The following is a 23,598-nucleotide window of genomic DNA, read 5'->3' as shown; positions in this document are numbered from 1 at the left end:
GACGGAAAGGATACAAGGTGGTGGGCTCGCGCTTCTTGTTGCGTATGAAATGTCTGAGAAATTCCAGTCCGGCCGGCCTAGGAACGAGTCGCGTGCCGGCCGCAACAAGAAGCCAGCTCCGCCCCGAATATGGGGGTTCCGAGACAAGATCCGCCTATTCCACCCATTTGTCCTCCTCGCCATGCTTCCTCTACCCTCCTCCACATTGACTTACCCTCAATTACAATACTCCCTCTTAGCACAGTCCCTCGCCCAGCCAGAGACCGGTAAATCGGACAGCCGTGCTTTCAGCGGTTTGCGGACGGAGCTTGGATTTGTGAAGGGGGCTGAGCAGTCGGTTCCGTGGTGTCCCGGACGACTAATAAACAAAGAAGTCAACGTACAATGGCCTTGTTCAAGGTTTAGACAAGGACAAACACGAAGAACACTGTTCTCGACTCTGAAAAGACCAAGTCAATGGCAAATTTCCTTCAAAAAGACACCCATCCCCCCTTCCAAAATAGCCTTACAATCTGTCTTTTGGATCATGCGAAAAGTGGTCTGCAGAGGTAAAGCATCAATTTTGCCCGCTGATACTGAACAAAAAAAAAAAAACATCACCAAACCCCGTATTATCTCTCCTGGACAACGCGTCTGACGTGCAACCTCACGCCACGGCCTCGTTTCACAGTACCAGGCCGTCGTTGACAAGCCTTTCAGCTCCTAAAGCCACTTGAGCTTGGCAATGTGGTCCGTCTTCTTCCTGCTCATTTTGACAAAGCCGAGTGCTTTTAGGTCCGCCAGGCCCCGGTAAAAGGACACCAGCGCCCCCCGCTCATCGGCGTTCCCTTCGCTCTCCGTATCGCCGGCAACCATGGCGTAGAAGGCGGCCCATAGATCTGCGACGTTGATGAGGTTACCCGTCTCCAAATACAAATGATACAGCAGCGACGTGACGGGCATCGTCGTTGAGATGCCTTCGTCGGTGCTGCAGCACGAACACGCGAGGTAGTCTTGCGGTCGCTTCAGGCTCCGCTCAAAGACATCCTGGGGTCGGGGTACGAAAACGTCGCGGTACGGTGTCTTGGAATCGTAGAGCCATGTCTCGTGCAGGAAAATTTCTGCGGCCGGTTCGCAGTGTATGACGTCTTGGAATACTTCCGCGACCCGGTCAACGATTTTGGTAAAGGCTTTATCGTCTTCGGAAAGGGCTGCCGAATCGTGGCTGAGCTGCACCTTTTGCGCAACAACGGTGGTGCGAAGGACTCGGCTGTGGCCACTGTAGGCGCTCCGCAAAGTGCTACCGTCCTCTTTCGCCCTGCCGAGAAGCTCCTGTGAGTTGCGGAGAAGGCTTTCTACAAGAGAAGGGAGGTCCCCGGCCTCGGACTCCCATCCGGTGAGACATAGCTGGGCATCTCCGCTGGCCACGGCGTCTTGAACACGTTGCAGCATCGAGACAAAGTCATCCGGTTGCATCCGCTTGATGCTTTCAACAATGTCCCAGCCATCGGACGAAGGGGAAATTCCCTCGGCCACCGCTTTCAAGTACATTGAGGAAAAGTCATCTTGAACGACTCTCGTTGCCTGAATGAGCTTGAGCGAGCGGAGGAGGCGGGTGACCCATTCCCGTTTTTTCTCTGGAATGTCGAAAATCTTTTCGCGCAACAGGTTGTCGTCCTCCAATAAAGACCTCGCTAATCTCAGATCCTTCCCTTCAACGGCCTTCTCAACCTCACGCCGGAATGAAGGAAGCGACCGGATCGACTCGATATGTACGTCCTGGACAAGTTCGCTGTTCATTTCATCGTCCTCCACAGCAAAGACGCTCAACGGATTTGCATAAAAGTGACACATATACGCGTACTATAAATGTCAGCCCGGCCGCTGCAGCGTTCAGTAGGAAGCCTTACCTTGATTGATGCGATAAAAGACTGAATGCTGGCAACCTGGTCTTGCTGTCTTTCCACGAAACTATGCAACAAATTCTCTCCCAAAGTCAGAGCAGCATCAGATCCCGCAATGGTCGGCTTGAAGATCTGTTCCAAAATCGCGCTTGTTTGGACGACATCGAACTGAGCACCGTAAAGATGTTGGCACGCGGATTTGAGTAATCGCGCCTGCAACAGTTCTACTGATGTTGCAATGCCAAACAAAAGCGTGAATGGGATCTTGAGCCTCCATGAGCTAGTTTTAAAACGTCAGTATGCTTCTGAAGTCTGTTGTGATGGCAACTTACTTGAAGAGGATGATCAGATCGGAGAGAAGAGCGCTGTCGAATCCTTCGCTATCCTGGAAAGAGACAAAAATGTGATCACATTTCTGCGCCGTTGAGAATGCGTACAGACCCTCGAGATCGTAGTTTAGATACTTCCGGCCCTGGTGTTTGTAAGCTTATTGTTGCATTCTTCAAGCTGAAGGAAAGAAAACCCACATCTTGCCCGGATGCAATTTCGACATCATCGTCATCCAGAGACCCTCGAGACGTGGCATCCTCAATGATCTTCTTGAGAGCAGCCTTCAAATTGGACGCTTCCGATGACTTGAGCCTGACAAACTTGCTCCGCGTATTCTCCTCAAGCGTTTCGGATAATTGTTCGAACAGCAGGTCCTGAGATGAGATGTTTGGGCCGGTGATGATAAAAGCAGTCGGAATTTTACTCCTGTGGTGCCGTCAGTCGTGCAAGTCAACCCCACGCCGTTCTCACTTACTGTGAACCAGACTGGTTACGAATGAAAGCAGTCACTTGATCTAGAGTGGCCGAGTTGGCATCACGCAATTTTCCCTACAAGATTTTCGTGCTCAGCGTAAGATTCCAGTAGTTAGACATGATGCTCTCCTTACCTGGGCTTTGGACTCAAGATGGTCCCAGCTCGTCTGGAACTGCTTCTCGCGGAGCGCTACGCACTCGGGCAGCTCTTCACCGTTCAACAAAGGCACAAACGAGGATGAAGTAACGATATTCGCCTTTTCGACGACAGCCTTGTTGGACAAACGGCGCCGTTTGGCGGGTCGATCCACTCTAGCTTCCTCACCAGGAGGCCGGAAGATGAAGGCGGCCTGTAGACGAAGTTCAGCAACAATCACGCGTGTGAAGAGCAGAATTGCTCACCTGATGGTCTTCCTGCCTGAGTTGAGGCTCTTGATCTTCTTCAGCACTCATTTTGCGGATTGTCGTAAGCGGCTTGCGGTGAGAAGATGCGTCGTTGACATGGAGGTCGCGCTTTTCTGACTGGCACGCGTCACCTGCATCTTCAAAGCACGGACTTGCACAGTGTCAGAGACGTGGACCATCGCATTTTGACCAGCATAACTGCTCATGTGCACAGTGTGTGAAGGTTTGGGATACCCATGTCCCCATGGTGATATTATCACTCACATAGCACAATTGGATGCCTAGGACTGGCAGATGAAGTGCGCCGGTACGCAAGCACGTCTTTAAAAGTGTTTTCCATACAAATGACATTAAACCAATTCTCCAAGGCCGTGTTGAACTAGTGACTACCAGTCTCCTCGCCCTCCTGAAATCGCAAACCCTTGACCTGAGGGGAGCTTCATTCTACCTCAAAAACTTGAGGCCATTGCCATCCTACACCTGCCCCATCATAACCCAAATAAGCGGTCGCCGCAGGCAATGCGAGCATCCGTGGATGCCAAGACTGTCCTTTCTAAGCTGGATTCCTCTCCCTTGGGGGCGCCTCCACCCCTTTGTACAATGAACCCGCTTCACTGGACGAAGACGATGCATGCCGTCTAAGATCAGCACTGCCGCAGTTGCTTGTCGTCTAACGATTCCCAGCTGCACCGCTTAGAAACACGGGAACAAGTAATTTTACACCGAAACCAAGTTGAGATCGCTTTTGCGATTCGAGAGAAACCGTATACGCCAGGAAACGCAAGAGCCCAGGCCCAAATGGCCCAAGACGCCCACAGTCGGCTGGGCCATGTCTTTACTTTCAAGATTTTTGGGAACGTGAACGGGTTCCCTAAGCCTTAGCCTCATCCGCTTCCGGGGCCGCAGATGCCTCCTACGAATTTGGTTAGCTCCCCTCACCATGTTCGTGAGACACTTTTACTTACCTTCTCACTGGGCTCTTCAGCGGGCTTCTCGGCCTTTTCGGGCTTTTCTTCTGCCTTTTCAGGCTCCTCGGACATCTTCGCACTTGCCTCCTTTTCGGCCTGCTTCTCAGACTCCTCGGACTTCTCAACTTCCTTGCTCTCCTCTTTAGCACCGTTGGGAGCGGCAGAAGTCTCCTTCTTCTCCTCCGTCTTTCCGGAGGTGCCATTGACACCGTTGGTGGGAGCTGGAGTTGCGGACGCAGCAGCTGCATCACCACCACTGAGAATCTTGGTCCACTTGTCAAGGAGCGTCTGCGAACGACTCTTGAAGTTGAACTCCTCTTTGGGGATGGAATCAAGCTTCAGGATAGCCTTAAGGACCTTATTGATCTTGGTCGCCCGGATGATCGAGACCTCAAGGTCGGGGAAGCTCTCAAGCTTGGTGATGTAGTCTGACATCATCTTCATTTCTTCCTCCTTGGGCTCTTGATCTCTGGTAAGTAAGCCCTTCTGAAGTTTGTGGCGCAGGAAGAGAACCTCCTTCTGTAATGTATGTTAGCAACTGGGCCGGGAGCCGTGTCATCATCCTGACTTGCCTCCTTGCGTTGGTGCTTCTCTTCAGCGGTAAGCTCAGGCTCCTTAGGAACTTCCTTCTCCGCCTTCTTCTCAGCACCCTCCTTCTTTGACGATTTGGACTTCGCAGGCTTGGCGGCTGACTCTTTAGCCGACTTTGGTGTAGCTGTCCCGTTTGTCGTCTTAGGAGTGGAGGATGTGTTCAGCTTGATCTTGGGCTTCTTGGCTGAATCAGTCCGTGCCGGGGTCTGTAGGAAGTTAGCTTTATGAAGAATCCTATCACTTCTCCAATAACTTACGCTTATAGCTTCTTCGTCCGCCTTTCTCTTCTTGGACTTGGTCTTCTCCTTAGGTTCGGGGACCTCTTCTTCCTCGTCCGCAGCATCAGCCATGTCGACATCATCGTCCGAAATGACCGCAGGAGTCTTCTTCTTGTTCTTCTTTGCGGCCTCTCTGGCATCTCTGGCGGCCTGCTTCTGAGCTACTTCATCTTGGTATTTCTGAAGCTCGTCCTTGTAGTAATCAAGGGGGTGTTGCTCGATAGCGAGCTCGAAGGCATCGCGCAGCTCGACCTTCTTGACTTTGTCGGTGAGAAGCTCGGTCGCCTTTTCGGAGTTCAGCTCCTGGAGAGCAGAGTTTGGTACCCAACCGCTGGACAATCACGAGTTAGCATCGAACGTCTTGTGATCGGGTTGGGGGCTTGTATCATCAATTGACTTACAATTCGTTCGTCCGGAGGTACATGACGGGGAATGTGCGGTCATTTTGACGCTTGCCACCATCGGCGAAGTCTTCGCGATACGTGCCATCGGCACGCTTCGCCGTGACGGGACGGCTCTTGAGCAGGGTCTCGGGGAGCATTTCCTCGTCGCAGACAATCACGGGCCATTGAGGGTATCCCTTGAGCTTGACGAGGAAGTGATCGCCGGGTTGCGCATTAGTGTTGAAGAACTTCGCCTTCGATGCCTTCTTGCTAAGCTTCTTGCCCTTGTGTTCCGGAATACCGGACGATCTCCGACGCGACTTGGACTTATCAGCTGACGCATCAGCGGCGTCGGCGTCAGCAGCAGGCGCTTGCTCAGCATCATCGGCAACGGCATCAGACGCCTCTTTCGCCTCGGCTCCATCTGTCGCGTCCTTCATCTCGATGTCCGCGTCCTCGTCCTTGGATGGTTCGTCTGTCTTGCCGGATGATTCCGCGTCTTTGGTCTCAGCTGTGGTCAAGCAATACGTCAGCGACATGGTCAATTGAGCATGCAAGTGCCAATGCTAAGGATGAGTTGCGACGGAGAAGGGACTTACAATCCTCGTTCTTAGAGTCCTCTTTCTGCGCCTCCTCAGTGGTCTCCTTGGCAGCTGCCTCGGACTCGGATGGTTTCGCGTCGCTGGCAGCAGTCGCGGGCGCCTTAGAAGCTTCAGCAGCAGGCGAGGTTCCTTCAACCTTCTTCTCAACCTCCTCAGTCGCGGCAGGCGCGGATTGACCGCTGGTGGTCGGCTCGTCAGACATGGTCGGTGATGTGGCGATAGCTTGGAAGCTGGGTTGCAAGGGTATGGATGGGGTAAATAGGCAAGTCGCGACGCCAAAGACTAAAGGCGATGGGTCAAAGGCAGAAACACGCGTCGTTATACGCGCGATTCGTGATTATTTGTTGGCGCGACGATGGTAGAAGATAATCTGGCTGCAGGAAGGATGATGGGCGCGATTGGGAGCTCCCCGTGTTGTGGTGGCAGAAAAAGGCAATGGCCTGGGAAAAGATGAACGCAGAAACTCTTGGAGTTGGACGCGGATGACGGCGGAGACACGTGACTAGCGCTGATCCACCAAGGGACGAGTTAAATCGCGGAGTCTCAGTTGCGCGACGCCTGTGAGAGGGAGCGTGGACGTGGCCCGGTCAATGCCCAGCCCACCGAACGTCCGCTGCCTCGACTCAGCCACGCTTCCTTCACTTCAATATCACTTTGACCCCTGTCGAACGCCTCGGACTGAGATACACCGCGATCAGGTAACATTACCTCTTGTGGTTTATTGAAGAAAAAGAAATCAAGATGCGTCCTTGACTTTGATTGCGCCTTTCCCACTTGAGATAGGTTATCAAGTACGGGCGTTCAGCGTTCCTATGCCACCTTGGCCGCTGAAGCACCACCGCAACTACCGTCGCACTGCACACTGTCTGCGCAACTGGTCTTCAGGCCACTCAACCCTGTCCAAGGAGGACAAGAACCGCCCGTAGATGGTGTCTGATAAGGGCGAAGAACTGTTTGTGACCAAAATTGTCTATTACCTTCAACTCCTCTCTCGATCGATATAGTACACATTGCGATATTGTACGGACGAGATGGTTCTGCCATCTGCCGATCCGTCTATTCCTCGTCCTCTTCCTCATCGCTGTCGTCCACATCCATACCCTCCGCAGCCGTAATGGAAAATTCGCGCTCCTGATCCACTCCGACGTAACTGTCGCTCATTAGGAACAGCTTAAGGTCGTGCTTACCAGCTGTTGGCACCGTAAACTCCACCTTCACTTTGAGCTCCCGTCCGATCGTGACGCGCTTGATGGCAAGCAAGTTCTTTGTCGTCTGCTCCCCTACCACAAGCCACCAATTCTCCAGCTTCTTGGCTGGGTAGAATGGCGCGTGCACAGTCGGGTCAAACTCTTCATCCTCCTCCACTTGTCGTTGAATCTGCACGCTAAGGTACGCAGGCTCATTGGCTCTGATATCATCTTCATCCAAGACACTGTGTTCAAGCTCAATGTCGGGGTATTTGTCGTTGGTGAAGGCGGCAGCCTCACCCAACTGCTTCTGCGAGAGACCGAGACGCTTGACCAATTTGGCGTAATCCGGGTTCTCTTCAGGGTTCATGGCTTCCATGAAATCAAAGATATCCTTGACACTGCGGGAGAATTCGAGGTTAGTTTTGCAAAGCAACACTGGGTAGAGTGGTACATACCCAAATTCGTTTGCCGCCTTCAAAACCTCAGGTGTAAAGTGAGGAATCTGCTTCAAGGGGCTATCGCGATCCCACATCGCCTGCACAACCATCTGCGACATCTCCATGGCGTTCATGGCGTTGATGTGACCATCAGATGAAAGAATATCAACCGTTGCACTCAGGAGACTGAGGACCTTGGAAATGATGACTTCCTGGTCCTTGGCCAAATCGATCGGCAGCTGCATTCGCGAGAAATGCGCTTGCAGGAGGACAAAGGCTTTGAAATGGGCGGAATCATACACAGGCTCTGCCATCTTGACAGGAATACGGTCGTAGATCCTGCGGAGGATGCCTTCCTCGTGCCTCCTGATCTGGATCGCTTCGAATTCAGTGGCCGATGTGATAATTTCCAAAACGCCCTTGAGCTTGGTCTTGGCGCTCAGAGACAGGAGGAACGTCTGCATAGTGATGTAGGAGATATTGTAGTATGCCGCAATCATGGCCGCGTTCTGCGGCGCGACGGAGCCATCGTCCTCATCAAGCTCAATGATCTTGGAGTCGCTCAGCTCTTGCAGGGTGGTCTGGATGAGATCAGACATGTAGTCACTGAGACCATCCTGAGTAGTGCTAGTCAAGCTGTAGAAGCTGGGATTAGCCAGGAGACGCCTGTAGAAGTAGGTGAACGTCGTCCAATTGATGGCATCGTCACCAGACTCAATCATCTTCGTGCTAATCTCGGTGACAAAGGCATCGTGGAGGTAGTTGTGGAGATGTGACTCGACAGGGAGAGCCTCGTTCAAGAACTTCTTGTAGAATTCTCTCTTGGCTGACGGAAGCATAAGAACACCCCGGCCTCTGCCGTCTTTCGAAGGTCGAAGTGCCTTGCCGAACATGTGCAAGACTTCGCTTAGGGAGTAATCGACATAGCGATGCTCGCGACCCTCGAAATATTGCGTGCCCATGACGATGACGAGATGAGCAGTGCTGTTGAGTTCCCAGCAAACGTCACGGGAAGCAACAAGCACTTGAATGGCTCCATGCTCGTACAAGTGCTTGACAATGCGCTTGTCACTCTGACTCAAAGCCTCGTGGTAGTATCCCACGCCGTGAGAAAGAGACTCGGCAAGCGCTTCCTCGGAAATACGATCAAGAAGGGGGCGCATCTGCTCCACCTCAGCGTGCAGGAAGCGGTCTTCATCGTCATCCATGAAGGCGGCTGTCAGCAGATCACGCGTGGTCGCTCGTGTTTGCTTCCGACTCGGGACAAACACAATAGCGGGCTTGTCAGCGGACATCTGCGTGATGGCCAGGTAAGTCGGTTTCGCCATAGACAGCATCAGCGAAGGGAAGTGAGGGTTGGTGTAAGACTGGATGTGGAGTTCGAGGGGCACAGGGCGGACGTGCGGGCTGAAATTGTAGATATCATGCTTCTTCGCGTCGATCCACTCGCCGAGGTCGCGAGCGTTGGCAAGGGAAACACCAAGCGCGATGATCCTCATCGGTAGCTCAGTCTGGGTTCGGATGTAGTGCATTCGCGAAATGATGATTTCGTAGACATATCCCATGTTGTTGCCGAGCAGATGAACTTCATCTGCAATGAAAAGCTCGACAGTGGAAACATTCTTCCTGCGCTTCCACTGGCGGGACAACACATCCCACTGAATAGGAGTCGCAAGAATCAGGTCGCTCCGCTCCAGAATCTTCAAGTCGGTAGTGGTCTCTCCCGTGAGCTTCTCAATAGTCTTTCCGCCCCGGAGACCGCCAAGCCTCTTCTGCCAGTCGTCAAGGCGTGAGTCGACCAGCTCCTGGAAGGGTGCGATGTAGACTGCACGTCCAGCGTCTGCCTTAGACCAGTGTCGCAGTAGAGAAAACTCTGCGCATACTGTCTTGCCACTTCCCGTCGGCGCACCCACGAACACGTTCTGATCGGTGTTGTACAGCGAGTTGAAGGTTTGCGTCTGGATGCGGTTGAAGTGGTCCCAGTCAGGGTACAACTTGGTATACTCTTTGGCCTTCAGCGCCGCAACAGGCAAAGGCTGAAGCTCAAGGAGCTCAGTGGGGGGAGGGAACCTCTCGGGAAGAATCAGCTTGTGGAATGATACTGGCAATCTTGTTTCGGAATGCATCCAGCGATCAGACACAACTGAGATGAAGTAGTTCGGCGGCATTGGCTCTGTGATCGGCACGGTGAAGTCGACAATATGCTCGTTCGACTCAGACTCGGCGTACTCCTTGCGCAGCAAGAATTGGTCACTGAAGAGGATATCCTCTCCATCACAATCCTCGACGAAGATCCAGAAACTTTCCGCCGGGCCGTGGATTTCGACATCCCACTCAAAGTTGGGAGCGATGCTCAACTCGACTCGAAGCATGGATCTTGTTAATGGCTGAACTTGAGCCTGAACCTCAACCCTGGGAAACTTAGCAACCAAGCCACAGACAGTTCTTCCTGCCTTGGGCATGCCAAGCAGTTCTCCCATTCGAGGAGGGTCGAGGTCGAAGTAGTTGCTCCAAGAGACTTCGATTCTCTCCGACTTTTGCACGATGTCTCTGGGACAGTTGGGGAACTGACGAAGTGGCGACATGGTTGGCCACATGCGCTTCTCTGCCATCTTGCAAAGATCCAAAGCGGTCTTGGCCACAGACGCCCATCCCTTCTTCATGGTGATTTCGAAGATGGCGCGGAGAATACGACCGGCGGATTGAGTAACGTAGACCATATCAGCCATAAGGGCGAGACCATCCAACTTAAGTCGTGAGATATAGGCCTGCAGCAACACATTGATCTTCGCGTGAGGCTCCTCAATGCTCTCCTTGACTGGGATAGGAACTCTGCCCAACAACTTGGCAAGCTCAAGCTTTTCATCCTGACGCACAGGGATGTACTTGAACTCTGCACTCAGGGAGAATACTCTGAACAGCTCGATGGTCGTGATTGAGGGTTGGATCAGGTTGTTGTAAGTCTCCATAGAGCCGTGTGTAATGTAGTAATGGGAAGCGATGCGGCCTAGCTCTGTTGACTGGAGCTTACCGGTCTTCTCATCGTACTTGATAAGATTCGACTTCCTGAGTACTGAAGCGGCAGAATGAATCAAATCGACTCGTTTCTGTTCCAAAGCCTCATCATCTTCGTATTCCGCACCAACTTGGTAGAGACCGGGTGAACGGAGCATACGGACGAACAAGTAGGTATAGCCAAGCCATTCGACACCCTCGTCTCTACTGCGGACGTTGCCGAGCACGATCTCGGCGTTCAGGTTGTCCACGAGCTTGCTGACGAACTGACTCTCGATTGGTAATTGTTGATTGAGGAGCGACAAGTAGTACTGTATCTCGTTCTGGGTTGTGATGATGATGCCCTCGCCGTAGGTGTCGTATTGTGGACGACCGGCACGACCAAGCATCTGCAGGACGTCTTGAGGGCTGAGCTCAACCCAGCTACCTTTCTCTGGAGAGTATACTGAGGTGCCTTTGATAATGACGGTATGCGCTGGCAAGTTGACACCCCAAGCAAGGGTTGCGGTACAGACAAGAACTTGAATAGCACCACGGGCGAAGAGGTCCTCAACATCTGTACGATCGATACGGTTCATACCAGCATGATGAATACCGAAACCGTAAGGAAGGATGTCCTTGAGGTCCTTATCGGTGGCTTGGCTAGCCGCTTCATTGAGAACCTCGCGACTTCCTGCATCATGACGAAGAATCTGGTTGATAGTGTCCATCTCCAGAGCCTTGTCACGAATGTAGCGCGCCGTCTTGGCAGTCTCCTTTCGTGAGTGGACGAAGATGAGCATCTGATTTCCCTTCGCTCCTACATGCTCGATGACCTTGTTATATGTGACATCGTTCATGGTCTTCAGCTGCTTGATGGCCTTGCGATCCGTGACGCCAATGAATTCCTGACGCAAGGGGCAAGGACGGAAACTGCCATCGAAGTGGAAGAGACCAGTGCTAATATCCACACGCAAGAAGCTAGCAACATCCTTATAGTTTGGCAGTGTCGCAGACAAGCCAACCAGACGGACTGGCTCGCCAGTCTGCTCAGTCTTCCTGATGGTTCTGCTGACGATGCTCTCCAGAACAGGACCACGGTCGTCGTGGAGCAAATGGATCTCGTCGATGATAACCAAGCGCACTAAGTTCGTGTAGGAGAGATCGGTGGCCTTTCTCGTGATGACGTCCCACTTCTCAGGAGTAGTGACAATAATCTGGGTCTCGGCGATTTGAGCCTTGGTAAGCTGACGGTCACCAGTCAACTCAGAGACCTTGACGCCATAGGGTTCAAGTCGCTTCCCAAAGTTGCCAACTTGCTCCTGTACCAACGCTTTCAAGGGCGCAATGTACACGATTTTGAAGTTATCCAGCTCGATGTCGCCAGTCTCAGGATTGCGGTTCTTGCCGATCTCTCGAAGGATCGTAAGCATTGCCACGTTTGTCTTTCCACTGCCAGTGGGTGCACAAATGAGCATGTTGCCATCGTCACCAAAGGCTGTTGGGTAGCACTTCGACTGGATCTTGTTGAGGGATTTGGTGGTGCCGAAGGGCAAGCGAGACCATTCTGGCATTTCGGTGATGGGAACGAGTGTGTCGCTGGCATCGCTGCGCTTCTTGGGTGGGGGGACATGGATTTCTTCGTATCCCTTGAAAGTTCGTTTCGTTGAGCCCTCCGGCAACCTGACCTTGGGATTGCTCATGAGATGGTTGCCCTGATCGAACACCAAGTTTTCCAGGTTGATGAGCTTGCGCGGTTGCAAACCACCCACCAATCCTTGAGGGCGCTCGTCTTCTGCAGGAGGAGCATTTGTGAGTGATGATGGGGCGTCAAGGTCCATCTTGATTTCCATCTTGCGTCCTTTTTGGTCGTCGCCCTTCTTTCCAAACTTCTCATTAAGAATCCACTGAAGACCTTCGGAAGCCATTTCGCGCTCCAACACAGCTCGCTCTTCGTCCGTCTCAGCCCTTGAATGACGAGTGAGCCAAACCACCTTCTCCCTGTTCCCAATAAGGAGTTGGACTAATTCGTGATGCTCGTAGTCGAAGAGCTCCATGAGGTCGTTCTCGATCTCTCTGAGCGACTTGTCCTCTCCGCCCTGCTCATCAGGTTCGCCGGAAAGAATGCGCAAAGCGTCGGTCGTCTTGTCGTGCTGTTCGTGGGAATCCGCATAGAGCTTTCCGATCTGTCGCTGCAGCCAGAATGCATCGATGTCTCGAGCAGAAACACTCTTTGCCTGCTTTGATTCCTGTGCTTTCTTCCGAGGGGCTGAATCGATAACCATGGCGTCGTCTTCCATGTCCATCGCATCGTTCGCGTCGGCGGCGGGTTCGTCCTCATCCTCGTCCGCCTCCTCGTCCTCGGAGGACTCTTCCCTGACCTCATTCACAATGCCTCCTTCTTCGTCATCGGAGTCTTCGAAAACGACTGCGACACCCTGCCTTTCGTCTAATTCGGCTCCGTCAGCGTCTTCTGCATTGTCGTCCATATCCTCGTCCTCGTCTTGCGCGTCGTAGTCTGTGACCTTCTTTCCGAGATTCACGAGCTCGTTGAATTCCTTCGCGCTCATTGAAACACCCAGAAGATCGTCAATTTCTCTCTTTTTCTCTGTGTCTTTCAGATCGTCGTCCTTCAGGAACTCTAGAGTCACGTCGGCGGCGCTGATCACGGCAGTTTGGGGGACATCGCCAAGATTGTCAGAAACGATCTTCAGTATCAATTCGAACGTCGCCCGTGTTGCCGGTGTGCGCGGGCGGTATCGGATGCCCTCGACGAATAGGTCTCCAGTTCCGAGGACACCAGCACCTCTCGGCTGTGCCTTTTCGCCCTTCTTCTTCTTCTGCTCGCGAGCTAGCACGTCCTCACCCTCCTGTAAGCTACCACGTTCCACGCCGGTAAGACCAGTCGACTTCTTTTGTTTCGGTGCGATTTCGCGAGCGACGCGAGCTCCCATGTCACGAATGCTCAGCTTTCCAGCGAGAGACTCGGGATCACCCGTGGCCTCATCATTCCGTCTTGAAACGAAACGACGGTCCGCCTGGAGGACCAGGTTGGACATGGCCGAGTACTTGTACTGGGATACATCGCGGTGTTGGTCTTGGTTCGACATTGTGGCGATGGATTGGAGGGTATCGTTTTGTCTCGTTTGCGCCCGATGATCGAATTGATGCAGGAGCTTGTCGAACGACAGCAGCGAGCGGCTCGCGCCGTGTCTTTATACCTTTTATAACGCCGTGTTGACCTTGAAAACAATGACTCGTCCAATATTACAGTATCGATTTGGTATGTTCCCGAAGCTCGAGTGACTCAATGAGAACAGTATCGCGATGTGGCTAAGGTGGGTGGAGGCGTGTAATCGATGTCTCGACGCCTGTCGCGCGGAACAAATTTCATCTGCTGGTTGCAATGGCAAAACCCGGGAGACGGCGCTAAGCGATAAACGCGCTAGTGCCACTCCAACTAAGGCATATAGCTGCACGTGACGTCGTGGCGTCGACCTGTCACTGTATCGACACAGGGTGGAGCAGCGACGCCTAGCAAATCCACACCACCCCTGAACCACCGAGCTGTGTAAATCACGGTACCAGCATCCATCAACATTTACACGCGAAGCAGGATTGAGGCCAAATTTTGATCTGGCGGAAACATCCTACCTTGGTACGACTGGAATATTCTCTATGGCGTAGCCTAAGGCCTTTTTCGACATGGATCCAGTTCCCAAATCCATTCAGAAGGTTCAGGCATCTCTTGAACCTTACATCAAACCACGGGAGCAGGTAGCGTACATCCGGCGCGCCTTGGCCCTCCATCTTCAGGCCTGCCGTCAACCAGGGCCGGTTCAAGAACCATTGTCTCTCGTCGATGCTTCTTGCAGGGTGAGGCCAACAAGTGAGGTTAGAGGCCTACAGAAGGAATATCTCAAAGCCTTGAATGCGAACCTCAAGGCTCGCAATGAGTACGAGATCACGCGGGACGCAGCGGTAACGGCAGCCCCATCCTGGCCAAAGGCTGCCGACCCTAGGGATCAGATTGAGCAACATGTGGCCCTTGTCAAACTACGGCAGAAGCAACAGCGACTGCTGACGGTTCAAAAGTATTTGGATCTTTTAGGACGCCAGCCCGCAGCATCGCCAGACTTTCTCGATCTGGAAGATATTTTCAGGAAGTCGATGACTTTGCCAGAGGTCCCAAAAGAGGTTGTGAATGGATTTTCTGTCAGCGCCAGTACAACGAAGACAAACTTGGGAGGTCTAGCTGATCAGCTTGAAAAAGTCGTGCTGAGGGCTAAACTTCTGCTTCAGCGTGAAGAGCAACTCCTCAATGGTGTTCGACAAAACACAGCATCACTAGCAGGCCAAGTCAGCGACGAGGCAAAGGCGCATGCTTTGGATGCTACTCGGGCTGAACTGATCAACTGGATTGAGACGGAGCTCAGTAAGGCTTCAGGAGAAGCAGACGACCAGGCAAATGGATCCAACGGCCATACTGAACAAGCCACTATCGACGAGTATCTGGGCGGAATCAAGAGCAAGTACAGCAAATACGTAGCTTCAAGGAAAGCGCTGCTCAAGGTCGTCTCAGAGCAGACGCAACCGGTCCTGAAGCCTGGCAATGACCTCTCATCTTCAAGCGGCCAAAGCCAGTCCATCCCCCAAGCACCCACTGCGCACCTCCTGCTGCCTTATCTCGAGAAACTCCTCTCGCTTTCTCGAGAACAGAAGGGGATGATCACACAAAAGTCGCACATCCACACTGTTCTAGCTAAGCAGGCAAGGGAAACTCGACAAGCGCTTGATCATCTCGCTGAAGAAAGCCAGCTTCTTCCAGGACATCCTATGCCTGGGACGGGCAGACCCAAATCAGGATTCGGAGAGGACCTCTCCACGGCCATGGCTGAGAAGCCAGTGCCTTCAGACCGAGTCAAGCCCTGGGTGTTCGCGGCAGACTCAGCTAAGATCGCGACGTTGGAGACTGTTACGGAGAAAATTGAAGAAGGCCAGGTCGCACTGGAAGGCTCTACAACAGCACTTCAGGAAGTTGACAAGCTCCTGGGCCACGAGCCGAAACAGGCCGAGATGGAGGCGGGAGACACGACGGAGGAAGACATATGGCTGACGCAAGGGTCAGAAAATAAGCCGGGGATGCGGCAGCACATCAGGTATCAGAGTAAGGGATCCATGGTTAAGCATGACGATATTTGGTCTGTCATCGATGGGAAGCTCGGTCTCATCGGTCATGAAGATCACATTTGATTTTCTCTGCAGTTGTCACATACCCCTCATAGATGGATATTGTTTGCCATTATCAACGCCTCTAATTTACCAACCCGGACGCCGCCTAGTGTTGATCAAGCCCATGACCCGATCTGAGTCCTGATCAGTTGCCACGACCGCTTATAACCCCCGATATCCTCAAGGCCAAATCGAGGATAGACAAGTGCTCATCCGCGCCATCCACAAGTCTTTTGTCGACCTCGGAAAAGATGAGAACAATCTTGTTCTTCTGTACATCTGGGATCGTCTCATCAAAGACGAGTGCTTGGTAGAGCTGGAAACTGTTAGCAACGCGACGAGCAGTAAAATATTGGGGGGGGCAGCTCACCTGAGTAACAACCTGTCCAGCACTCCAACCATCTGCCACCATATCCTCGACCACCTTGGCAACCCCTGCGTACGTGTCTGCAGCGCCTTGTGGGCGAATGGCGGAGACTAATGTGTCGATAGTCTTGTCCGGAATGACACCAGCGATATCTTCAATAACCTTCACCGTGACGGGCTTCTTGTCGACATCCATAGCATCAACTCCCGCAGCATCTTTCTCGCCCGCGCCCACTAGTCGCGCAGCACTCTGCAGGAATGTGATAGCCTTTCTCAGATCTCCCTCACTGCACTTGATGAGGGCGTCTACTGCGCCGTCCTCCAGCTGCACGCCCTCGTTTTCTGAGATATCCTCCAGCCTCTTCTTCGTGTTGGTCTGGTCTAAGCTCTTGAAGCGGAACTTGCTACAACGACTAGCAAGGGGATCGATGATTCGCGTGACGTAGTTGCAAATCAGGCAAAACCGCGTGATTTTGCTGTATGTCTCCATGGTGCGGCGCAAGGCACTCTGTGCGTCTTGGGTCATAGAGTCGGCCTCGTCCAAGATGATAATCTTGAATGGCGGGCAGGGGTATCTCTTCTTATATTCGTTCGTCGGGTTCGTCAACTGCATGCGAGCAAAGTCCTTCACTTTCTCTCGAACGATGGAGATTCCACGCTCGTCAGAAGCGTTAAGCTCGAGCACGCGCGATTTGATCATCTCGGGACCGTAGAGTTCTTTGGCCAAAGCTAATACTGTAGAGGTCTTTCCTGTGCCTGGGGGACCGTAGAACAGCATGTGCGGCAACTACGTCTCGGGTTAGCGATGTCCCAAAGCATCAGGGGGCAGTCGTACGTTGGAGGCTTGCAGTGTCCTCTGCAAAACCGTGACGGTGTGGTCTTGTGCTGTGACATCGCTGAGAGTCTTGGGACGGCTGTCGATGAACGTCAGTATGGCAAGTGAAAAGGCGTACGATTTCTAAGAAGCTTGTGGGAAGACGAACTATTTCTCAACCCATGGCTGTGCTCGTGGCGGTTGCGCGGATTTCTCTTGCTTCTGGGTCGACGTGCCGTTTACTGCGGCGGCCTTCCTGGCCTTGAGGTCAAAAAAGCTCGCCATGTGTCATAGATTGTTAATTCGCTTGAATATCGGTTGTTGTAGGTCGCGATATCCTGTCCTGTTCGATCAATCGTGGCTCTTCTGTACACCTCGGGTGTGTGGCGGTAGTGACGATCGTAGAAAATCAATTAAACTGGCAGACGCGCTGCCCAGCCGATTTGACGCGTGTTGGAGCTTTCTTGACTGACAGGGGTGTAAATCCACCGCGTCAACGGAACCCCGCGACCGTCCCACTTTCGAGGTATCCTCGGAACCTTACATGAGATACGTACCGAAAGCTCTCTGCCTACCTAGACCAGGATAGGTACTCACTGCAATGTTGAAACTAGGTATTTTAATCTTCCAGTGTCAAGGAAGTGATCAAAAACATCACTTCTTTCACAGTGCTCTACTTCTGTACATTGTGAGTTTTTCTTTATTTCATTTCATTCGCCGACTTACTTTGTTCAATCAAAGACAATGTCCATTGGCTGAGAACGTGAACAGCACGAAGGTCCAGATGGGCAAGTGGGCATAAAGGTTTTCTATGTACAGGAAGCAAGCTGATCATCGCGTTCCCGTTTCCTCGGCATGATTATATAGTAGAGGGGGAGTTTCAATGTTCCTTGAAAGCTGCTTGGGCTACACGTAAGATAATATTGTTATGAAGAGAGGGGGGAAAAGGAAGCATCATCCGATGTAAGATTTCGAGTAAGACCTTACCCATATTATCCGTATTAGGACTCAGACCCGGCCAGAGTCAACCTTTGAACGGTAAGGAGCGGCAAGGGATCGTTTGACAAATATGGTGAACCCCGCCTAAAGTAAGTGCCACACCTCAGCCAGTGCCATCAATACTTCTGCAAGTAAAGGAGACTCTGTTTAGTAGAGGTGGCTGTGACATCAAATATCTCAGTCAGCCACATCTCATTTAAGACTAGAATATCCTATGGGCAATCCACTTTGTTGCTCGGTTGTATCTCTCAAATCTAGCATCAATGAAAGCACCACTTTACGCTGTGGGGCTTGAAAGAAGTTCTGAGTAGTGAAGTTCAAAGAGGCCTCTTCACCACACAATAACGCTGCGATTCACCTGCATCAACGCACGCTAAAATTACCCCTCCTGCCCCGCCAAACTGCCAGTTTAGGCACCTGGTGCAGCTGCCTCGTCCCAGCGCCCCATCAACTGAGTCCTTACCGCCCAGAACTGGTACTTCTACCAGCCCGAGCAGCACTAAGGTCACCTGTGGTAGGTAGTACCTACCCACTTACGTACCCTGGTTTTCGGCCACCAACCAAGCAACCAACAACCAACAACCAACAGAACCCAGGGCACCTCAAGTTGCATCTGCCCGCTCGCAGAGAGCGCTTTACTGACCAGACATCTACCATTCTCCCAGGCTCTCAGGCCGCACTACAATTTCGATTCTCCATCAACTACCTACCCTACGTCAAGGAGAATCTACGATAACTGCCTACAGCCAAGCATCTGCCGAACCACGTCCACTGACTGTCAAGGGGCAGCGCCTGACCCAGCTGGCATCATGGCGGATCAATCCATCATTCGGATTACCAAGGTACCTTAGCTGCCCCGCCCCTCATCAGAGCGATGAAGGAGGGGCTAGAATCGCAAGGCTGACGTTTGATCGCACAACAGGAACTCGGCGACATCCAGCGAACCTCGGATCTCTGTACGAGCCTTCCCGCGAACACGGTCGAGTTCATATGCTGATTTCCTTGCCAGCCATAGCTGTCGCTTGTCGCGATGTCGATGTTCGCAATGTTAAGGCCTTGATCATCGGACCTCACGACACTCCGTACGAGTTTGGGTTCTTTGAGGTACCAATTTGCTATGAGAGTCCCCGGCTTGCTCGCAGTACTAACGGGAAAGTAGTTTGCGATCAGATTCAATAAGGGTATATTTCTGCCGTAATGTGGCAATGATGGGTGGGTTGGACTGACGCAAAAGTAGATTACCCTAGGAAGTCGCCCAACGTCAACGGTATTACAACGAACGGAGGTCGATGCCGATTCAACCCCAACATCTACTCGTCCGGCAAGGTTTGCTTGTGGGTTTGCTTCCCGCAACGGAGCCCTCTAGGAGCAAAGAGAACTAACGTTCTGCAGGTCCATCCTCGGGTATAGCCAGGCGCATAGGATTTGCCAAGGGACTTTTGACTAACAGGACCTAGCACATGGCGTGGAGAACGTGGGGAGGAATGGTCTGCAGCACAAGGACTCGAATCTATACTCATTTCAATCCAGAGCTTAATGTCCGGAAACCCTTACGAGAACGAGCCTGGATTCGAGGAGGCCAACGAAGCATCGGATAAGAAGAACCAGAAGGACTACGTCCAGAAGGTGAGTTGACACGCTTGTGTGTTGGGATGATGAGAGATAATGGGGCTCATGCTTGCCCTAGATACGTCACGAAACACTTCGAGTCTCCGTTATCCAGCGTATGGAGGAATACCTTGGTCTCACACCCGACGGCAATGCCATTGCCCAACAGTCTGCGGCAGACGGGGACCAACTTGATATCGACAACGATGATATCGACGATACGAACGTTCCTTTCGAACCTTTCAAGGATTTATGTAAGCGGCGGTTCCTCTGGTACTACGACAATTACCTCCTTGCTGTGCAAAAGGCCAAGGCCGAGGTCAAGGACCACCAAGCGTTTGTTCGCATGCCGTTTGAGGGTGCTAGTAACACCATGGACGGCAAGTTCAACTACACGGAATTGGAAAGACGCCTGCGGAATGTCAAGGCTGCGCTTGACAATGAGCTCGTCAAGTGGGCGAAGGATGGCGAGGTTGCGATCGAAAAGGAAATGACACTTTCTGTGAACTTGCGCCACCAGTATGAACAAGTGGTGCAGGCGTTCAAGCGTCAAGACATTCCTCACGATGTCCAGTTGGAGGACAACAATCCTTTCGTTTGGGTCGTCACCTATTTTGGACGTCCAATGACGAATCTCGACGGTGGCCTATTCCGCTTCAAAATCCACTTCAGTACCAAGTTCCCCGAGGAGCAACCTCGAGTCAAGTTTCACACACGCATTTTCCACCATCGCATTGCAGAAGACGGTACAGTCTGCTATTTCCCAAACTCACTTAGGAAGGAGGACGTCCGAACTCACATCGAGGCTGTGTTTACGGCACTGGAGGAAGAAGACCCGGCTTACGACCCTCGAACTTTGGTACACCCTGAAGCGCACACCCTCTACTGGGGAGGCGCCGAGGCACGGAAGAACTACAATAGGCGGCTTCGTAGATCTGTGCAGCAGAGCATGGAGTAAGTCGCTTTCGGAATCTTGTCCTGTGTTCCTGAGCTAAACTTTTCAGTGACTTTTGATATTGCTTCTCAAGACCACCTTCAGGCTAAGGTACATCAACATGGGTACGCGGGTGTTCAGCACGCGACTAACGCGTTAAAAAAGGTCGACAATTTTCCGGTCATGGGTTTCCCCGGTCATAATGGTGATGGTAGTGAAAATTGGTCTTGGCGTGTCCAAGTTCAAGATGCTTCAAAGGGCTGGACGGCGTTAACGGCATCGGAATCATGCATATTCAGGAACGGGCTTGGGATTGTCCCGCTAGACTCCAGTAGATACCTCGGATAATGACGCGACGAAAGTAGCTACGTTCGAAAGTTGATATCGTTGTTTTTCCTTCTTCTTCTTCAAAATCGAAATGGAAATATGGTCCTAGCCTATACATCAAAACGCCTTCGTTTCCATGCACCCTATTCATGCTTAACGCCTCGTAATCTCATGACCTCAGTACAAAAGCGTCAATCATACATCCATTCCCGGGATGTTTGTTCCAGCAACCTTGCCTCAAACGGCTTTTCTCAAATCTTTTAGACGGAAGAAACGTGATGTCTCATCGCTTGCTTCCCTTTGCCTTCTTCTCGATCCTGTCCTTCCCAGGTGTGTAAGGGGCGGCGACGCCGATGAAAGGTCTCTGGTTACCTCCGGGCTCTCCCTTGAACTCGTATGTCCCGCTGGGCCCTAACGTTGCCGGAGCGCCTTGGCTTGGTCTGGCCAGCTGGTCCGCGTGAATCTTGTCGAGAGACTCACCGACGACGGCATATTGTGACCAGTTGATGGGTGGACAGCGCACCACGTTCTGGGGTTTGGGAAGTGACTCCCACGGCTGTTGTGGTTCCTTTGCCTTGCCTTGCGCGGTACTCCCATCTGCTCTGCCCTCCGTCTCGTCGTCCGAATCCGAGTCAGACTCGGCAAACAGCTTGTCGCCTTGCGTGTGCACTTTGCCTGCGCCGAGGTCGGCGAGAAAAGCCGATGGGTTTTCTACAGCGGCGTTCTTTGCGGCGTTGAGCCCTTGGATATCGGCGGTAGCCTTTTTTGATTGCATCTGAAGGATGGAGATGGCTGACTTGAGAGCGAGGACATCGGGATTAGAATCGAAGTCGACGGGTTCGGGACGCGGAGGGGGGATGGCGGAAGCGGCGGACAGCTGGGAAGAGTGGGTGAGGACTGGACGGTCGGCAGCGAAAGGGGCGGGAGGGTCCGGCAGACGGGCCGGGGGTAGGGTCGGGGTTATGGGGCTGATGGGGGGCCGGGCGGGGGATGAGGAGCGAGAGGATCGCGGAGGGGTCTGCTGCGCGTGTGGTGGGTTTGTTCCGCCTGCCGAAGAGATTGTGGCAGCAGTCGGAGCAGCAGCCGCAGACGTAGATGGCGCTGGCGCCGGCGCATTCGATGTGCGCGGCGAGATCGCGTCTGTTTGTATCGTGAGGCCGGGCATGGTTGGGGGAAGGCTTGCGGCTCGCTCTCGGAAGCAGCGGTCCTTTCTTTTTTTTGTTTGTCTGTGGTCGGCTTTTTGATGTGTGAGCGGGAGAATCAAAGGTTGAAAGTTGGAATGTCTCTCGTCTCGTGGTGGGGTTGAGAAGGAGGGGGAACGGGAGTGCAATCGGAGCTGAATGTGCACCGTGCGTTTGGCGCGCCGCGCGTGCAGATGGCTCGGGAACTTTGTCAGCTTCGGATACTAGCGCCGTGCAGGGAAGGCTGCTTTCAGCTTAAATCAGGTTCTCAAGCTGGTGCCTGTGTGCCTCTGAGAAGCTTCTAGAGAAGAAATGCGTTGTGATAGTTTCGATGATGGGGACGCAGGGGCGGGCTGCGTAAGCCAACGGACGTAGAGGTCGGGTGAACTCAAAGTGCACGCGCCAAGCGGCGGTTTTTGTTTGTTGACTTTGCGGGTGTTGTTGATGTTGCTGGAGGTGTTGTCCTACTTCTGTGGCCCGCCCGATTCATTCAACGGATTCCAAAGTCAAAGGTTGGATGCAAGACAGGGAAATGGAAACAGTGCCCCAGGGTTGACGTTCAAATGCAGGTTCGCCACTGGCTAGCTCGATTGGAGCAGGGTGCCTGCAGAAGATTGTCAAGATCTGAATCACGTCGCCGAGGCAGGCGGTGCACGGTCTACTACGTCTCGATGAAAGCGTGCACGTGCCAAGTGCTCCATTCATTTTCGCCAGGGTAAACTGATTGGTTGTCATCCCGAGATATCTGTTCAGCCGCTATTGTGAGGGGAGTTGCCGATGTAGGAATCGACGATGAATCTCTTTCCGGAGAGAAACACCATGGGCATTGGGTTTGAGTCCAAGAAAAGAGCATATTCTTCAATCTCGATCATCTAGCACATCCAGAAATGACGTCGAGAAAGCACTGATGCGATTCTGGCCTAGCAGTTCAGCTATCCAGCCAGAGCTCCCCAGAATCCGCCCAACGTTGTTCTGCTTTACGTCCGTACTCCATGGACAGTTTCCAAACTTGCCTGGATTCGTGAGAAGCCCGACGGCCTCAAGAAGGTATGGCCTTCTACGCAGGAGGAGAGGGCACACCTGGTGCACCGGAACGAGGAACGGGATCCGCGGACTGCAAGTTGGATCTGTGATAGATCAGATTGTGGCTGCAGCAAGAAAACTTGCTTTTTCCATTTTACAGCCCTTGCGCTATCGAATTCTCGATATGACCCAGCATCACAACTCCAAATAAGGAAAACTTGTCGCAGACTACCCGCCCATACCCAGATAGCTTGACCTCGGTCGTTCTGCAATATTGAACCCCATCGGCGAAGAGTTTGTTTCATTTCTTGCTGGCGATCGTCAGGGCACTCTTCCTCCTCCCAAACAGCCAACTGCCGCACAACCGGGCCCCTCACTCAACCTGCTGGCCAGTAGACAAAGGATGCTGCGCCTCAGTACGGGAAGCCTAAAGTGTGTGAGATGCATCTTGATCCTATACCAGACCGCTGGGTTAGCCGTGCTTTCGAGCTGACAGCACCACATTTTCTATCTAAGATGGTCAACAAAGGACGAAACGACACGCCGTCAAAGGGCTAGCACTGGGTTTTGCTGAGCCAG

General features: G+C 52.6%; 7 protein-coding genes across 7 annotated transcripts; 2 read left to right on the top strand and 5 right to left on the bottom strand.

Moving 5' to 3' along the window:
- Positions 1–702: 702 nt before the first annotated feature.
- Positions 703–3,140, bottom strand: BDZ83DRAFT_565915 (origin recognition complex subunit; the record flags this gene model as incomplete). Its single annotated transcript, XM_060503815.1, has 7 exons — positions 703–1,842; positions 1,890–2,163; positions 2,216–2,355; positions 2,411–2,639; positions 2,689–2,762; positions 2,822–3,037; positions 3,090–3,140. 7 exons carry the CDS (start codon positions 3,138–3,140, stop codon positions 703–705), a joined length of 2,124 nt encoding a protein of 707 aa, XP_060370747.1.
- Positions 3,141–4,027: 887 nt separating this feature from the next.
- BDZ83DRAFT_565935 (uncharacterized protein) lies at positions 4,028–6,116 on the bottom strand (the record flags this gene model as incomplete). The annotated part of the gene is made up of 5 exons (XM_060503816.1): positions 4,028–4,579; positions 4,600–4,857; positions 4,909–5,260; positions 5,331–5,823; positions 5,912–6,116. 5 exons carry the CDS (start codon positions 6,114–6,116, stop codon positions 4,028–4,030), a joined length of 1,860 nt encoding a protein of 619 aa, XP_060370746.1.
- A 404-nt stretch (positions 6,117–6,520) lies between these two features.
- Positions 6,521–13,925, bottom strand: BDZ83DRAFT_600242 (Sec63 Brl domain-containing protein). The gene is made up of 2 exons (XM_060507024.1): positions 7,560–13,925; positions 6,521–7,502 (listed from the first exon to the last, which is right to left on the bottom strand). The coding sequence occupies exons 1-2, from the start codon at positions 13,643–13,645 to the stop codon at positions 6,971–6,973; spliced, it is 6,618 nt and encodes a 2,205-aa protein (XP_060370745.1). The 5' UTR covers positions 13,646–13,925; the 3' UTR covers positions 6,521–6,970.
- A 169-nt stretch (positions 13,926–14,094) lies between these two features.
- Positions 14,095–15,941, top strand: BDZ83DRAFT_331439 (uncharacterized protein). The gene has a single exon (XM_060502417.1). The coding sequence runs from the start codon at positions 14,241–14,243 to the stop codon at positions 15,786–15,788; it is 1,548 nt and encodes a 515-aa protein (XP_060370744.1). The 5' UTR covers positions 14,095–14,240; the 3' UTR covers positions 15,789–15,941.
- BDZ83DRAFT_747015 (replication factor C) lies at positions 15,913–17,232 on the bottom strand (the record flags this gene model as incomplete). Its single annotated transcript, XM_060513362.1, has 4 exons — positions 15,913–16,083; positions 16,138–16,920; positions 16,969–17,047; positions 17,117–17,232. The coding sequence occupies 4 exons, from the start codon at positions 17,230–17,232 to the stop codon at positions 15,913–15,915; spliced, it is 1,149 nt and encodes a 382-aa protein (XP_060370743.1).
- Positions 17,233–18,755: 1,523 nt separating this feature from the next.
- On the top strand, positions 18,756–20,512 carry BDZ83DRAFT_565841 (ubiquitin-conjugating enzyme; the record flags this gene model as incomplete). Its single annotated transcript, XM_060503805.1, has 8 exons — positions 18,756–18,788; positions 18,869–18,902; positions 18,956–19,050; positions 19,106–19,127; positions 19,184–19,280; positions 19,339–19,350; positions 19,404–19,572; positions 19,634–20,512. 8 exons carry the CDS (start codon positions 18,756–18,758, stop codon positions 20,510–20,512), a joined length of 1,341 nt encoding a protein of 446 aa, XP_060370742.1.
- A 586-nt stretch (positions 20,513–21,098) lies between these two features.
- On the bottom strand, positions 21,099–21,980 carry BDZ83DRAFT_747013 (uncharacterized protein; the record flags this gene model as incomplete). Its single annotated transcript, XM_060513361.1, has 1 exon — positions 21,099–21,980. One exon carries the CDS (start codon positions 21,978–21,980, stop codon positions 21,099–21,101), a length of 882 nt encoding a protein of 293 aa, XP_060370741.1.
- Positions 21,981–23,598: the final 1,618 nt, after the last annotated feature.

Source organism: Colletotrichum acutatum (genome assembly GCF_030867785.1).
Source record: "Colletotrichum acutatum strain CBS 112980 chromosome Unknown BDZ83scaffold_5, whole genome shotgun sequence".
Classification (NCBI taxonomy): domain Eukaryota; kingdom Fungi; phylum Ascomycota; class Sordariomycetes; order Glomerellales; family Glomerellaceae; genus Colletotrichum; species Colletotrichum acutatum.
This window is presented reverse-complemented; position numbering and strand designations above follow the sequence as displayed.